The 15,275-nt window shown below is 46.3% G+C and overlaps 1 protein-coding gene across 4 annotated transcripts in view; it reads left to right on the forward strand.

Annotated features, from left to right (window-relative positions):
• Nucleotides 1–13,426, forward strand: part of PMEPA1 (prostate transmembrane protein, androgen induced 1) — a 48,653-nt gene extending 35,227 nt beyond the window's left edge. The window contains exons 1-4 of one of the 4 annotated variants that reach the window (XM_027697292.1): nucleotides 1,234–1,257; nucleotides 1,426–1,580; nucleotides 7,961–8,014; nucleotides 8,111–8,659. In XM_027697292.1, the coding sequence (XP_027553093.1) occupies nucleotides 1,242–1,257; nucleotides 1,426–1,580; nucleotides 7,961–8,014; nucleotides 8,111–8,659 (774 nt within the window). In that variant the 5' untranslated portion in view covers nucleotides 1,234–1,241. Of the gene's footprint in view, nucleotides 1–1,233; nucleotides 1,258–1,425; nucleotides 1,581–7,960; nucleotides 8,015–8,110 lie in introns of those variants that run through there. The other 3 variants (XM_027697290.1, XM_027697291.1, XM_027697289.1) reach the window with 3 other exon arrangements.
• Nucleotides 13,427–15,275: the final 1,849 nt, after the last annotated feature.

The following is a 15,275-nucleotide window of genomic DNA, read 5'->3' on the forward strand; positions in this document are numbered from 1 at the left end:
ACTGTTTTCTTGACATTTATTTGCTTTTACTGGCACTCAAATGCCACCTGTCAGGAGAAAACTTTCCACAAAAAAAAAAAAAAAAATAATAAATTTGCCTGACTCAGCAGAAGCCACCCCAGCTGGTGTGAGTGGTGTGATGCTGCCCTTGGAGGTCTGCTGGGCCTTGCCATGTATATACAAATATATATGTGTGTGTCTGTATAGATTAAATACAGATGGCAGCATCCACGATAGCTTAGGGCACAGCTTTCCTAAACTGGATTTTATAGCTGTCCCTACTGAGAAGCAAACAAAGTGTAAATCCCCAGAACTATTAAATGTTGCTGGTCTGGCCCCTCCTTTATGTTGGGCAGTGGAGTTGCTGCTGCCCAGCCCTGGGCACTGTTGGCACGAGGGGGTTTGGGGAGAGTGGCTGAGTGGTTTGGGGATGGCAGGTGTTCCCTGGCTGCCAAATGCATGGAAATAATACCCAGGGAGTGCTACGTTTGCCTCTAGTACTCAATTTTCCTAAGCCTCAGAGAGGTGTGAGGAATTATTTCCTTAGGAAATTTTAGGAGTGGCTTCTTACTGCCTCCTGCCAAGTGTCTGCAGAGTTAACCGGATAGTCTGTTGTTTGCTTGTTCTTGTTTGTTTGGAGGGGTTTTGGCAGCTTTCCTTTATGCCAGTTCAAGCCACTCAAGCTGCCACTGTCAGGTGGCCGAGCCCTGAGCCGAGGGATGTCTGGAGCTCCGGGATGTGGCCCCCATGGGCAGACACATCGCACCCATCTGGCGTCTCACCGAAAAGCAGGAGGTCTCCCCGCCTGCTTCCTGTGGCGGATGGGCAGCGTTGGAGAGAGGGGGCTGCCAGTGCCTGCTGTGCTGTGCCATCCCCTGGGCTCCCACTGTGATGCCCCTGACAGAGGGGACGTGTGCCTGGTGCAGGAATGTGCCGAGGAGGACTCCAGTCCGGTCCTCCCTGGAGGAAGGAGTGGTGGTGATGGGAAGAGAATTGCAGAAATTTAGCTTGCATTCAGCTAAATGGTTTCATTAGGATGAATTATGCTGGTTCATGGCTATGTGGCCCCAAGTGAGGCATTGGGATGCTCCTGGTTTTGTACCTGGCAGTGGGGATGTCTAGCACACTGCAGCCAGAAGGGCTTTGGGAAGTCTGGTCTGTGTTGTAGCCTGGAAACACTGCTTTGTAGATCTTAAAGATACCTCCTAGAGATCCTTCTGTGACAGTGAAAAAGTGAATTAATGAGGGTTTTATTAAGTAAGTAGCTGTGCTCAAAGCACACAGAGCCCACGTAGGCACGTGTGAGAGCTTTAAGGGGAAGGATGAGCAGAGTCATCGCATCTCGGCCACATGAGTTGTTCTTGTGCTCAATGAATTGTTGCTTTTCCTGATGGCTCAAAGTCTGTCTGTCTCTCTCTCTTGCAGCGGAGTTGGAGTTTGTACAGATAATCATAATCGTGGTGGTGATGATGGTGATGGTGGTGGTGATCACGTGTCTGCTGAACCACTACAAACTCTCTGCGCGATCCTTCATCAGCCGGCACAGCCAGGGCAGGCGGCGAGACGAGAACCTCTCATCAGTAAGTCACACCCTGCTCTTCCAACCACCAATGCCAGATCACGTTTGGCCTTGGCACTGTGTGTCTCTCAGTTATTGGGGGAGGGGGAGCCTTTCAGGGGTGCCTCTGGCTCTTTAGGGTTCTGTATGTGCTGAGTTATGGACAGCCACAGCATCTGCTTTTGCCCTGGGCTTTGCAATTCGGATTTTACATCAGTAAAGTAACTGCACAAGGCTGTTCTTGGCATGTCCTGTTCCTGAAACCACCACGTACCCTCAGCTGGTTGGGGTTCATATGCCTCATTTTAGCAGCCCCAAGCTATTGAGTTCTTTGACTCCAGTCCGTCTCAAATGACTATATAAAAATTTATTGCCTACCTTGCAGAGAATAGGAAATCCTGACAGACTTGCTCCAGTTTTCACCGCTGCTGGTGGTAGAAGGGCCAGAAAACACTTGTCAGCCAGACAAGCAGAAATCTCTCCAAGGGGGTGCACGAGAGGTTCTCTGTAACCCAGGCTCCCTGCCTTATAAAAGCCTGAGGAGAAACATGTTAATTGTACCTCTGACAGGGATTAGAGGGGAAACCTCTCCTGCCTCGAGGCAGATATTGGTTCATGCAGTTTTCTCAAATGCAGTGGCTCAGAGAGACTTAGAAGGATATACGAAGAAAAGACATCACATTTTCTTGGAGGACAGTGTTTATTTCACAGCTGCCTCCCTGGCTCTGTCTTCAGCGCAGGGGTATCTCGTACTGATACTTTTTTTTATTTTTTAGCCTTCACCCTGAAGGATCTTAGAGCTCTTTAAACAATAGGGCTCCCTGAAGGTCACTGCTCCATGCCCCCTCCTTTGCAGGGTCCCAGGGCAGGCTGCTGTGGGGTGGTCTGCGTGGGGCAGCGCTCTCTTGAATCAAATCTGTACTCGCTGCAGGAAAAACGATCAAATACTGGGATTGCCTGCTTTTTTGTTTTCTTCTATTTTTCCACTTTCTTTTTTTTTTTTTTCCCCTGAGAGAGATACCTAACATCTTTCACTGAACCAGCCTTCAGCACAGTGCAGTTGAAGGCTGCCCAGGGCTGTCCCTCGTAGCTGCTCGTTTTGTCACACACCACACGCGGCAGACGAAGGTCCCTTATCAGTTGCTTTGTGCCGACTGAGGAAGATTCCCCTTGAGAAGGAGAGCTGTGCAAACCCCAAGCTCAGTTAACCCACCCTTCATCCCGTGGGCTGTGGAGCACATCTGCAGAGTGCACGGCTGTGAGCCCAGCTCAGGGTTGTCTGTCCTGCTGCAGTGGGATCAAAGTGCTGGGAATGCTTGATCCCACCTGATCCCGCATTAAACCAGCTGGTGGGAGGGTGGAGATCATTTAGACACCTCCCTGCTTTGGGGATCAGAGCTAAACTCCCTGCAGGCATCCTGGCTTCTCTGGGGGTCACAGAAATCTTATGTTCCTCTTACCTTCCCGTGCACATCCAGCAGTAGCAAAGTGTGAGCACCTGAGCACGTGAGTTATTAAAAATAGCAGAAACATTGTTTTCCTGTTTTCAGATTTTTTTGCTGTTTTATCGTGCCCAGAATGTTTTACTTGAACAATGACAAATGTTTCATTTTACGTTTTCAAGGCAAAATTCACATCAAGCCCTCTTTATTTTAACATACTAATTTCTGTTTTCTTAAGTAGCCTGTTTTTATTTTCTTTAAAAAGATGAAAGAAGGCTAGCATGGAAAGAGAAGAGAAAATCACATGGAGATTGACCAAAAATTTCAGGTTGAATGAAAAATGGACTGTTTAAAAAAATAATTCTTTTTGCCTTTTATTCTTTTTTTTCTTTCTAATTTTTTGAATTTTACCCGGCCAACATTTTCAGCCATTTTTTGGCCCAGCTCTGTTATTTACTCAGCTTTCAGACACATCAGCGATTTAATGGCTTTTTGGCAGAGTTTTACCTCTGTGCCTCTGCTCGACCTCAGTGAGGATGTGGAGTCTTCAAAACCTTTTTTAGATTTAAGGAGAGAAATAGGAATGTGGAATTTTAGTGGGTCTTTTTCCCCTCTTTAGAACTGTTCCCCATCTCCCTGCCCTGTCCATGCTGTGTGTACAGTGTTGTTGGAGTGGCAGCAGAGGTTCCCTGTGGCCCAGGCACCTTCCTGATGGGATGGAGAAGCACCTCATGTGCTAATGAGTGGGAATCTCATTACAGTGGGATCCAGCATAATAAAGATCTTAACGGCAGCACCTTTCAGGCTCAGCACAGTGTGCCTTTTAGCAGAAAACAGCTCCAGTCTGAAGGAGGGCTGGGTGTTGGCAGGCAGAGGCCACTCAGGGCTGGATACTGGTTTATGTAATCCATTAAACTTGCGCTGAACTGGTGTTGGGCTTTTTAAATCCCAAACTTCATTTTGGTGTCGTGACCGCAGACGGGCACTGGAGCTGCATTCACGCTTTTCATCTTCTGAAATATTAAAGCAGTTCATCCCATGGTCAGGAGGATGCTCGGTCTGCCGGAGTTGTCCTTTTTTGTTGCTGTAGCTCAAAAATTACAGCTGAAGGAGAAATTAATTTCCCTAAAGGTTGGGGTTTTTTTTAATGCGGTTCTCGCTGGCAAGCAGTTCTTGTATTACCTCATGTGTTTCTCCATCACCGTTCTCGCTGTACTCAAACTCTGTCTCCTTACGACAAGTAACTTTATTTTTCCAGAACTAAGAATATTTAAGAAATGCTACTGAAAACTTTTTTTTGGAATAAGAATGACACTGTCCCTGCACCTTTGGAACAGTGGTATCCCACTCCCCCAGGAAAAAGTGGTTTAAGTGCAGTTTCCAAGCATACCTTTGTCCCCCAAAATGGAAAATATGAGTCCCTCTGAAGGCTTAGAAGCTTAATTTGCACCATGCAGCTTTACAGAGAAAATTCTCTGACATTACTAAAACAAGCAGTTCTATAAAAGTGGAAGATTGATTTCTCTAAAAAGAAATAAAAAAGTAATTTTAGGTTCTGCAGCAAGTCCTGGAGTACTTGCGGAGGCTTTTACAGCTCTATTGCTTACCAGACAGCAGAATCTCAGCTTTCATTTCAGAAAACCATGGCTTTCTAGACTGTTCATTGTTGAGATGGATTCAAGTCCTAAATATTCTGAAAATCAGAGGTGAGTGAGGAGAGCCCCGAGGACGAGGGTTCCAGCACTGATCCTCCTGCTGGGGCAGCACAGTTTTGCCTGGTTTGGTGGGGCTGTGGAGCCATCCCAGGGCAAAGCGAAGGCTAAAAGCATGAATGTGTTCTGTCCCTGAGGCTTTCCCCTCCTCTGATTACTGATTTCCAGCAATTTTAATCCTGCTGTGGAGTTTTTAGGAGAGCTGAGCCATTCCCCAGGTGGGCTCATGGCAGTGTGTCGGTGGCGGGGAGTGAGCGTGTCCGGGTCAGGCTCTGGAGTCCCGGGAGAGGTGGTTAGTAACAGCTGCAGAGATCCAGCTCCTATAGAAAACAGGTCTCCTGTCTGCTCCTTATATCTCTGAGGATCCCATTTTAGTGCTGTTTGTACTGGTTTGCTGCTCTTGCATCCATGTGTTGCCCAGAGCATCATTCCTGGAGCTCATCTGTACAAACAGATGAGTTGGTATGTGAGCCAGAGCTTTACTTCCAAACACCTGGACGGGATATTGGTGCAGACTCTGGGTGCTTGGGGGTAGGGGATGTTGTGTACGTGCCCTCCCAATTGTCTGCCAGGCGGGGTGTCCCAGCTGAGCACGGCAATGCTCCCCACACCGGGATGCAGCCGCCCTCATGGGCACTGGCTGACATCACTCCCAGGAAAGGGGGAAGCAGATGGGATATTGCCATGGCACTGCCCACTGCCAAGTTAAATATAAAACATCTAGCAGAAGGCAGCGGGGTACTCACTGCTCAGGAAGTCTGCCACGGGGGCATGGCAAAGTAAACACAATTTTCGGAGTGCTTCCCGCTCCTGCCTGCTGCTTTGGCGTCCTTTGGGATGAGGTGAAAGTCTGGCACTGCTTGTGGTGGCACTGGCAATCCTCCCTGTGCCCTTTGGTGTCAGTGCCATGACTGAGCAGGGAGTCAGAGGCAAGGATTTGGTCCGTGGTAGATGCAGTTCCCCGTGGATCTTTTAGCTGCTGGGGGAATTTGATTGGAGCCTATCCCTGCAGGCAAGAAATCCATGTAAAATGGACCAGACTAAACAGTCGATGCCTGTGTAAACAGTTGCATGTTGGAATCTCAAGGTCTGTAGGAAACACGGGGAAGGGCGGTCGCTCAGCCAGCACATTCCACAGCTGTGGCCAGGGAAGGTGCCGGTACTGGGTATTGTGGAACTTAACCTCTGCTCCGAGGAGGTGCTCCTAAAAAATACCAAGAAGGGGAAAGATTCCGGGCCATCTCATTTCCATATAAATCACTGTTTTCCTTGCACTGGCATCAGGACTGCCTTGAGGTTTATGTGCAGAGCTGAGCTTGAAAAACAGGAACCTGATAAGTTCTGTCCATATCTGATACCGTGTGCGATACCATAGGAGAAAATATATTCCAAAGTTGGGGAAAATAAGAAAAAGGGAGGGCAGGGGGATATAACGTGTGGTTTCTCTGCAGATTTTAGCACAGTGCTGGTGCCATGTTTTGGGCTGTCAGTGCGTGTTGCAGGGGGGTGTTGAGGCTCCTGTCACAGCACTGGGGTCTGGCACTGCCCACGGGGACACCCTGGCTCTGTCAGGAGGGGGATTGGAGATGCTGCCATGGCTGCAAGGGAATGCAGCAACCTGTTCCCTTGTGTGCTGCATCCTGGGATGAGGCCAGATGTGCTTCACAGCTGGATGAGGTCCCGGGAGGATCAGACAGGCGAAATCCCTTCTGACTTTATCAGGGAAGGTGCCCGTGGTGTTGCGGTACCACAACAGCTTTTCACGGGGTGTCGGGGAGCACGGGGCTGCCTGGACCTCCCACCATTAGAGAAATATGTGTTCTCATAGCAGGAAGGTGTGTGGTTTGCTCACCTGGAGGGCCCTGCTGCATAGGCTTTGAGTGGGACACTTGAAAGGATAAAGGGGGGTTTCTTTTTCCCTTGGCATTTTTTTTCCACTGGTGGTAAATACTTCTGCCTGTGCCTGACTTGCTAGTGCCAGAACTGGAGATTCACCTGCAAGGAACTGAGAAGTGCCAGCTATTCTAGGTTATAATTACAAGCCTTCTGGCTGTTTTCCTCCAGCCCTGCCTGCCAGAGGGATGTTGCTATATGTGAATATTAGCAATATTTAAATATTTCGGTCCCTAAGGCAAAAGTGTCTGGGGTGAACTGTGTACACTCAGAGTATCACCAGCAGATGGGAAGAACCTTTGTTTGTTTGTTTTGATGATGAATTGTAAACTAATCTCAGGGTTTGGGGGAAATTGTGGCTTTATCATGCTTGGGGTTGTTGGCGCCGGGGTTTGGATTGCAGGATCAGGGTGATGTTTGCAGTGTAAGGAAACCTCTACACCTCAATCCCCCAGTCTGTTTTAAGCCAAGGACCACTTATCATTTTGTGGAAAAAATACTCTGGAACCATCCGCTTGCTACAGATTTCTATTTTTTAAGCCAAATCAAAATTAGGCTTAACATTTGGGTCTTTGCTTATTATCTTTATTTTCCCATGATTTCCTTGATTGTGTGCATCAGAATGTGGGTGTGAGGGGGTTTTTTTTGGTTTGTTTTTTTTTTTCAATCTTGTCATTATTTCATGGAGCGTTTTCTGATGTCTTGTGAATCACCCACAGCTCATGGATCACAAATTGAAAAATACTCCTCTGGCATGTTTGAACCAGGGAAAGAACCATGCTGGGTGTGTGGGGGCGGGAGGGGGGAAGTCTGCAAACGGGAGAGAGGGTTGTTTGCTGGTGTCGTTCTCATCATTCATTCTGCAAATGATCTATTAAATAGAAATGGAGGTGAAAATGGAGGGAAATTTTGATCAGAAGGGGTGTTTTCAGTGGTAATACCTTAGCATGTACCTCTCTGATACCCAGCATATATGATCATAATGAATTCATAAAATCATAGAATCAACCGGGTTGGAAAAGACCTCTGAGATCATCAAGTCCAACCCTTGATCCACTACCACCGTAGTTCCCAGACCATGGCACTAAGTGCCACATCCAGTCTCATCATTAAACCTCCAGAGATGGAGAATCCACCACTTCCCTGGGCAGCCCATTCTGATATCTGATTAGCCTCTCTGTATCCTCTGGTCATGTGCTGTCTGTTGCTGCAGCGGGGCAGGAACTTGTTGGCGGCAGCAGCAGCATCTTACCTGGGCCTTGGGGTGAGACCTGGCACGAGCTGGTTGCAGAGGGAGCTTTAACCCACCCTGGCAGTCAGACTCACTGCGCCCTCTCTTCTCCTTTCCAATGCAGGAGGGAAGCCTGTGGCCTTCGGAAAGCACCGTGTCGGGGAACGGAATAACAGAGGTGAGGGCGATGCGGGCGCCGCTACCTTTCCCGCCGTCCCGCGCTGCGGCGTCTCACGCTCCTCGCCCTCTTTCTCTCTCTCTTTCTCCCTTCCAGCAGCAAATCTACACCCCGAGGCCCAGCGACCGCCTGGCAGTGCCATCCTTCCTGCAGAGGGACCGCTTCAACCGGTTCCAGCCCACCTACCCCTACATGCAGCACGAGATCGACCTGCCGCCCACCATCTCGCTGTCGGACGGCGAGGAGCCCCCCCCGTACCAGGGACCCTGCACGCTGCAGCTGCGCGACCCCGAGCAGCAAATGGAGCTCAACAGAGAGTCGGTGCGGGCCCCCCCCAACAGAACCATCTTCGACAGTGACTTGATAGATAACTCGGTGTACGGGGGGCCGTGCCCCCCCAGCAGTAACTCTGGCATCAGCGCGACCTGCTATGGGAGCAATGGCAGGATGGAGGGACCACCCCCGACCTACAGCGAGGTCATCGGGCACTACCCGGGCTCCACGTTTTACCAGCACCAGCAGAACAACAACGGGATGCCCCCCATCTTGGAGGGCAGCAGACTCCATCACTCACAGATCAATGGCCTTGAGAGCACAACGGCGTGGAACAAAGAGAAAGAGAAACAAAAAGGGCACCCCTTTTAAAAAAAAAAAGAAAAAAAAAGGCAAAAAAAAAAAAGGCAAGAAAGTAAATGAAACACTCTGCACTTCTCATTAAAAGAAAAAAGGAGAGAGAGAGTTGAGGAAGATGAGCAAAGAAAAAAAAAAAAGCCCTTCCCCATCTCTCCGTGTATAAATATTTACTTGTTATGTCTGGTCTGAATGCACAAGCCTACCAAGCTTGCAAAAACATTTCTTTATTGAGCTGTGTCTAGACGTTTAAAAAGGAAAAAAAAAAATCAACTGTAGTCTTTTTTTTTTTGTTTTGTTTCTAGTTGGGCTGTGTGTGAATGCTTTTTTTTTTTGTTTGATATTTCACTTATCTTTAAAAACAAAATATTTGCACAAAAACCATTTTGTTTAAAGATCTGCAATATAAATATATAAATATATATTAAAAATAAGAGAAAGTGTATGTGTAAGGAGCAGGAGTATTTTTGTATTAGAAGAGGCCTATTCAAAAAAAAAAAAGTTGTTTTCTGAACTAGAAGAAAAATGGCAATTTTTTGAGTGCCAACTCAAAAAGCGTGTATTACATTGTAAAAAAACAAAAAACAAAAAAAAAAATCAAAAGCAGGGGTTTAGAGTTATTTATATAAATGTTGAAATTTTGCACTATTTTTTAATATAAATATGTCAGTGCTTGTGTTGGTCAAAGCCTCTATCACGTCTACCATGAACCTGTTAAGGGATCTATGTCGAAGTGAAGAACAAAGTAGCTGGAAGGGGAGGAGGATCGCTGGAGTGGAGATGCCAGCCCTGGGAGGAGCAGTGAGCGAGATGCAGCTTATGGAAATCCTTAATTTCCAGAGTCCCTGCGCGTGGCCACCGACAGCCACGGCTTTATACATTCCCTACAGAGCAAGAGGAGTTGGTGTGTGTCTGTATGTCATCCGGTAGGATTATTGGAGTAACAAGGTAAAACGAAAACTCCCTGCTTCCCAGAGTCAGGAATGACTGAAGCAGGCAAAAATTACTTGATTTTTTTCTTTTTTTTTTCTTTTTTTTTTTTTTAAATCTTTTTTTGACGACCTCTAACTTTTTGGGGGGGGGGGTGGTTGGGATGAGAATAAACTTCTGTGTCTGAAGGAACAAAGTGTTTTTTGGTTTATTTCTTTCAATTTTCAACTGAAGGGCCCTGTTGGAGCCCAAGTGGTGGTTGTGGAAGTTGGTGTGAGTCACTGGTAACGCACCCACCGGCTGCCTTTCAGCTGGGTTTAAATGTCTTGTTGAAAGGACGAGCTGAAAAGTGTGGTGGTGGTGAACATCATTTTCATTTTGTATCAGCCTCCCAAACCTCTGTTTGGGATAAGCAGGTGCAGCCATGTCTCGCAGCTCTGCTGTCCCTGGTCATCCTGATTTTTTTTACATTATCATCCCATAATTATCCCAGCTAAAGAGGCACCGGGTACAGTAGATGGAAATGAATCTGCTCCTGTGATGATGTATTAATTAAAGGCTACAGAAATATGCTTAAGGCTTTAGAAGCAACCCCCCCTTCCTTCCTCTGAAATGTCCCTCACCCCACGGTCCCACCTGCCCTCCCGCCGCCGGGTGTTGTGCGTCGTTAATTTATCTTGGTTTCGGAAGCATTTTTTTTTCTTACGATGCTCTTGTTTACATTTTATATCATGTAGGTGTCTGGTAGGTGTGTTGCCCTCGCGGTGAATTCGTACGTGACGGAGCGAGCGAGTGGGAAACCTGAGAGAGTGAGGGAGAGGAGGCAAAAGGGAAAAATCCCGCTGTGGGTCCCGTCTCTCCGAGCGCGAGGAAGGGTCGGTAGGGAACCACAGAGAGCGAAGGTTTTACAAGGGGGTGTGATTTGATTTTTTTCTGCAGGATGCTATCTAGTAGAGTGACATAAATGAAAGATATAAAGGCAATAACTATTGTTTTTAAGCAACTTTTCTATTACTTGAAAATGAAAACAAACCTAACCATGAGAACGGTTTTGAAGTTCTGACCATTTGAACAATATTTATATATATTTTAAAGAAGATGATGAATAGCTGAACTTGAAGTTTGATCATTGTTTTTTTTGCTTTTTTTTTTTATTTCTGCCTAGAAATAGTCCTGTACCTTCTCAATATTTCAAACTGCTTTTCCACAGCTCTTGAAATCTTCATAGCTTTACAGTCATGTAACCTAAATTTTGATGACCTAAAAAGAAAAAAAGCCACAAAAAAAAAAAAAGGAACGCAAAGGAAATAAATCTAGTTTGTCATGAAAGGTACAAAACCGATGAATTTGTACGAGTTTTTAAAATGTATCTTTCCTTTATGTAACATGTCTATTTAGTGCCTTATTAAAGAAACAGTAACCCTCCCTTTTTTAGAGAGGGGAAAGCAAAATCATCCTTAGTGTCACAAGTAACCAGCGTCTGGTCTCTTGCTCCTTTGGACCTTGCATTCACTTTTCCAGTCCCTTTTTTCCCGGAGCAGCTCCCTGTGCCTGGCCACGCCGGCTGCTCCCTCAGCCGCTGCTCTGCTCCGACTGTTCTTAGGGAACTTCAACATGTTTATGCACATTATCCTACCCGGGGAGGTAGGAATCTGTGGTGGATATTGTAAATGAGATACCAACCAAAAGAGAAACCGAAATATAATATCTACTGCCCTCTTGAGCCAAAATGCGTGAATAGTGTTGTTGGGGTTGGGTGTTTGTGTTTTGTTTTTGTTTTGGGGTGGTTTTTTTTTTGGGGGGGGTGGTTGTTCAGTGATCTGAACTAGTTTGTTTGCTATGAAAAAAAAATACGGTTACCTCAGCAGATTTTGGGTGGAATATGCATCACACGTTTAAAACTGAGCAGTGAGTAAGGAGGTGGCGTGGGTACCAGAGGTTGTTAGGTAACAGGATTGTCTTGTCACAGGGTGTCACCTGGACACCAAACCCCGTGGAAAAGTCAGGGAAATGGGCAGGGGCTGGACAGGCACAGAGGGGTAGTGGAAGAGGGTCTGAAGATGCAGTGCAATTGAACTCAGCTTTCATGCTTGGAAGTCCTCAAAATTTCAACCAATTCTCTTTTTTTTTATTTCTCCCTCCCCAATCCACTCCTGGTATGAGCTTTTACTTCTCGAGCGTCACCCCGAGCTCTGCGGTTGAGTGATCAGTTTGTTGAGTTCCTGGGTCCAGTTTCATTTACCTCTTTCTCTAGTTTGGGGAACTTAATGAGTGTGAAACGGGGTGGCTCATCAACACCAAATTTGTGTTGCAAACGATGCCTTTCAGCCCATCCATGCACAAAACCCAAGCTGCCACCTTTCCCCAGGCCAGTGCAGCCCTGGTGAGGGGGAGCCCCAGGTCCCAGGCAGCGGGTGAAGCTCCTTGATGGAGCCCAGTTGTCACCTTTTGTCTTTCTTCTGTCCATCCCTCTCTTTGCATTCCCAAGAACTGTGTATTTCAAGTGCAGATACCAGGTCTTGGGCTCAGATCAACTCCAAGTTCTGAGTGGGTGTTTAGAAATAACGGTCTGTTCTTTTTTTATTATTGTTGTTGTTATTGTTATTATTATTATTACTATTTAATGTTACTTTTTTTGCCTCGGGGTCCATTTCTTCCCAATTCCCACGTCCCCTATTGCCACCAAGGCAGGGAATTTGCTTTGCACACCCTTGCTGATTGTCCCATTCCCTCTGGCCTTGGTGCAGCTCAGCAGAGAGCGGTGCTAGAGCTGGGCTGTGGCCCTGCTCCACAGGTGTCTTGCAGCTTCCAGCAGAGAGATTCAGGCCCCTTAGGAGTGATTCATTTTTAAGTAAATACAGAAGAAACAAGGCACTGCTAATGCTTAGCAACCTCGTGTCCTACCCTGCCTTTCTGCTTGGAGTTTTAAGTCACGTTAGCTTTAAAAGGGGTTGTTCATCTTGCAGAGTTTCTTAGCTTACAGTACGGCAAACAGCATCCTTAAAGTGCCCCCAGATCTTAATGGCCTGGAATGGGAACGTGGCTTTGTCAATCTGGATGGGGAGGAAGGATGGGTTTCATTTGGGGCTGACACTGGTAAAACACGTGTTCCCTTCACAACCCTTGATTTCACCAGTTTGAAGATTCAGCTTTACTAATCCAGTGTGTTGTTTCCATAAGTGTTACAAAATTCATTCTGTCTTAAGTGGGGGTCTAAGGATATCCCATTGCTTTCTGGAGAATCACCCTTTTGTGTGTGTATTGAACTATGAAATTGCACTAACTGCTATATTAAAAAATAAATAAAGAAAAGCCCAACGTTTTTACTAAGGATCGGGAAAAGACTGAATCAGATGTGTAGCATTAACAGTGCTAGGCCAGAACAGGATGAATTTTTAATCTCTTCTGTCTCTGTACCACTCAGAGATTTTCTGTGTACAACACAAAGTTACAAAAAAACAAAAAGAAGTTTTCCAGAAACCATGCTTCAAATTTTTGCTGTACTATAGAAGCTCATGAAGGACAACATTAAAGTCCTAATTTGCCTGCCTTATAGACACATTTCATTGTATTAATATTTTCTTCCAGTTGCATTGCATTGGCTTTGGAGTTTGTTATAGGCAGTCCTGTATCCTGAGTTCTGTTCAATTTAAACTTATGTAAACTATTGACAGCACATGCAATGCAGTACTTATCTATATTTTGCTGTTTTAGTATGAATATGTACTCTGATGCCAATTTACAAAAATCTGTTGTAAACGCTTCTTGTGTACCAGTAACCAATAGTGGCAATTATATGTCATTCTAAAAGCTGCAATACTTATACAATAAATTTTACAATACTTTGGAAAATTTGCCTTCACCTTTTGCTTTGTTACCCCCCCCAAAAAAAAAAAAATCAAGAGTTTGTTCAACACAATGTAATTTCAAAAGCTCTTCCTATTTTCTTTTCGAATGTTGGAAAATGAATCTGCTCAGTTTTGGGTATTTGTGTGGGTTTCCCCCTTCCTTGTTCTGAACAACCGCCCAGCCTCTGTATTGCCCCCCCGTGTTTCCCCCGTGAAGCTGTAGCTGGTTCCTGGTGTATTTGCATGCTCGGTCCGTGTGTGCCTGTGTGCGTGTACAGCTCTGTTTCCTTTTGAGTAGATCAGGTGGCGCAGCTTTAATTCCCAGAAGAAGCATTCCTGGTTTGCACCAATATGTCCAACACTCGCGGTCCTGCCTTTTCAGCCGAGAACGTCACTGATGGTCAGAAGGTCTTAACTTGAATAACGTCAATCAACAAGAACTGCGTAGATTGACTCAAATCCTAAGCACAGATAATTCGTGTGACTCTTTTCCTTTCTGAGACTGTGGTCAAATTGCAGTGATCACATTAAAGTGATTGAAAACTTGACTGTTTGCGGGGCGTTTTCTTTCGTGTGTCTGAAGGATGGATGTCCTGTAGATTCACCCAGACCTTGGGTTCCCTCTTGGGATTAAGGAATGTGTATTCATTAATCCCTGGACTTTGTCTGAGGGTCGCCAGCTCTGCCCAAGCCCTTGGTGTCCCCAGCCCTTCTCTCTGGATGATCATAAATCTGTGTTTCGGGTGGCAGCACTGTTGGAAGTGGCCCCTGGCTTTGACAAGCAGCTCCTCCAGCTGCTTTGGATGGGCAAGTGGTGGACACTTGGCTTTAATGTGGGCATGAGGAGCTCCTGTGGGCTTCAGCAGGAGGCTGGGATGCTCTGCCTGGACAGTTACTTGCAACACAGCCCCGGGCTGGTGGCCAGTTGGGAAAATACCACTGGTTATGACTGAAAGCAGCTTAATTGCAGCCCAGGGAGGAGAACCCCAAATCCAACCCTCCGGCTCTGATTCCTGAACTGTGCTGCTCGCCTCCCACTTGTGGTTTATTTTGTGGGATTCCTGGTGTCCATTGCTGCTGGAGAGATGACCCAGGGTGATGCAGTGCTGGAAAGCAGCTGGCCTTGGCTGGAACACTTTTCCCCATGGTAGGAAGTCAGATGTTTTTAGTGCTGTGCTGATGCCGATGGGCCCCAATGTTGGCTCGAGGGGCTCCAAAGCATTTTTCCCATCTCATGTGCAAAAAAACCCCAAAACACTAAATGTCTGAGAGCAGGCAATGCCCCTACACCAACCTCAGGATCACAAATATCCAAGCGGGATACATCCACCTTGCTCCAGGCACGGCGAAGCAGGGAAAGGACAAGGTTTGGTTTGAATCACTGTTTCGAAACGACATTTTTCATTTTTGGATTCACAGCTGAAACCAACATCTTCCCACAGAAAATGGGAACTCAGCTGACACCACATTTTCCAAAAGGGAATTTTTTTAAATGACAAGGAAAAAAAAAAAGGCAAGTTCAACCCGTGCAGTGCGTGGGAACGGGCAGAGAGATGCTGTTACTAAGCTACCTTTCCGCAGCTAATGAGGTGATCTGGGGACGCTGCAGCAGCACTGATTGGCAAATGATTATTTTTAACTTTTTTTTTTTTTTTTTTTGGTAACTCAATGGAAGAAACAACTTTGTGACTTTTGGAAACCCCAGGTGGCAAAGCCTTTTATTTTAAACAGATTTCTGTGCTGCAAATTGAATAGGACTTAAGAAAGGGGGGTTCAGATTTTCCCTCTGCTGCCAGCATCGGAGCCCTTTTTGCATCTCTTGTGGCCTTACGTGGTGTGCTTGCTGGAAGGTG

This window comes from Neopelma chrysocephalum, unplaced genomic scaffold (genome assembly GCF_003984885.1).
Source record: "Neopelma chrysocephalum unplaced genomic scaffold, ASM398488v2 Primary Assembly neopelma1_119, whole genome shotgun sequence".
NCBI lineage: Eukaryota > Metazoa > Chordata > Aves > Passeriformes > Pipridae > Neopelma > Neopelma chrysocephalum.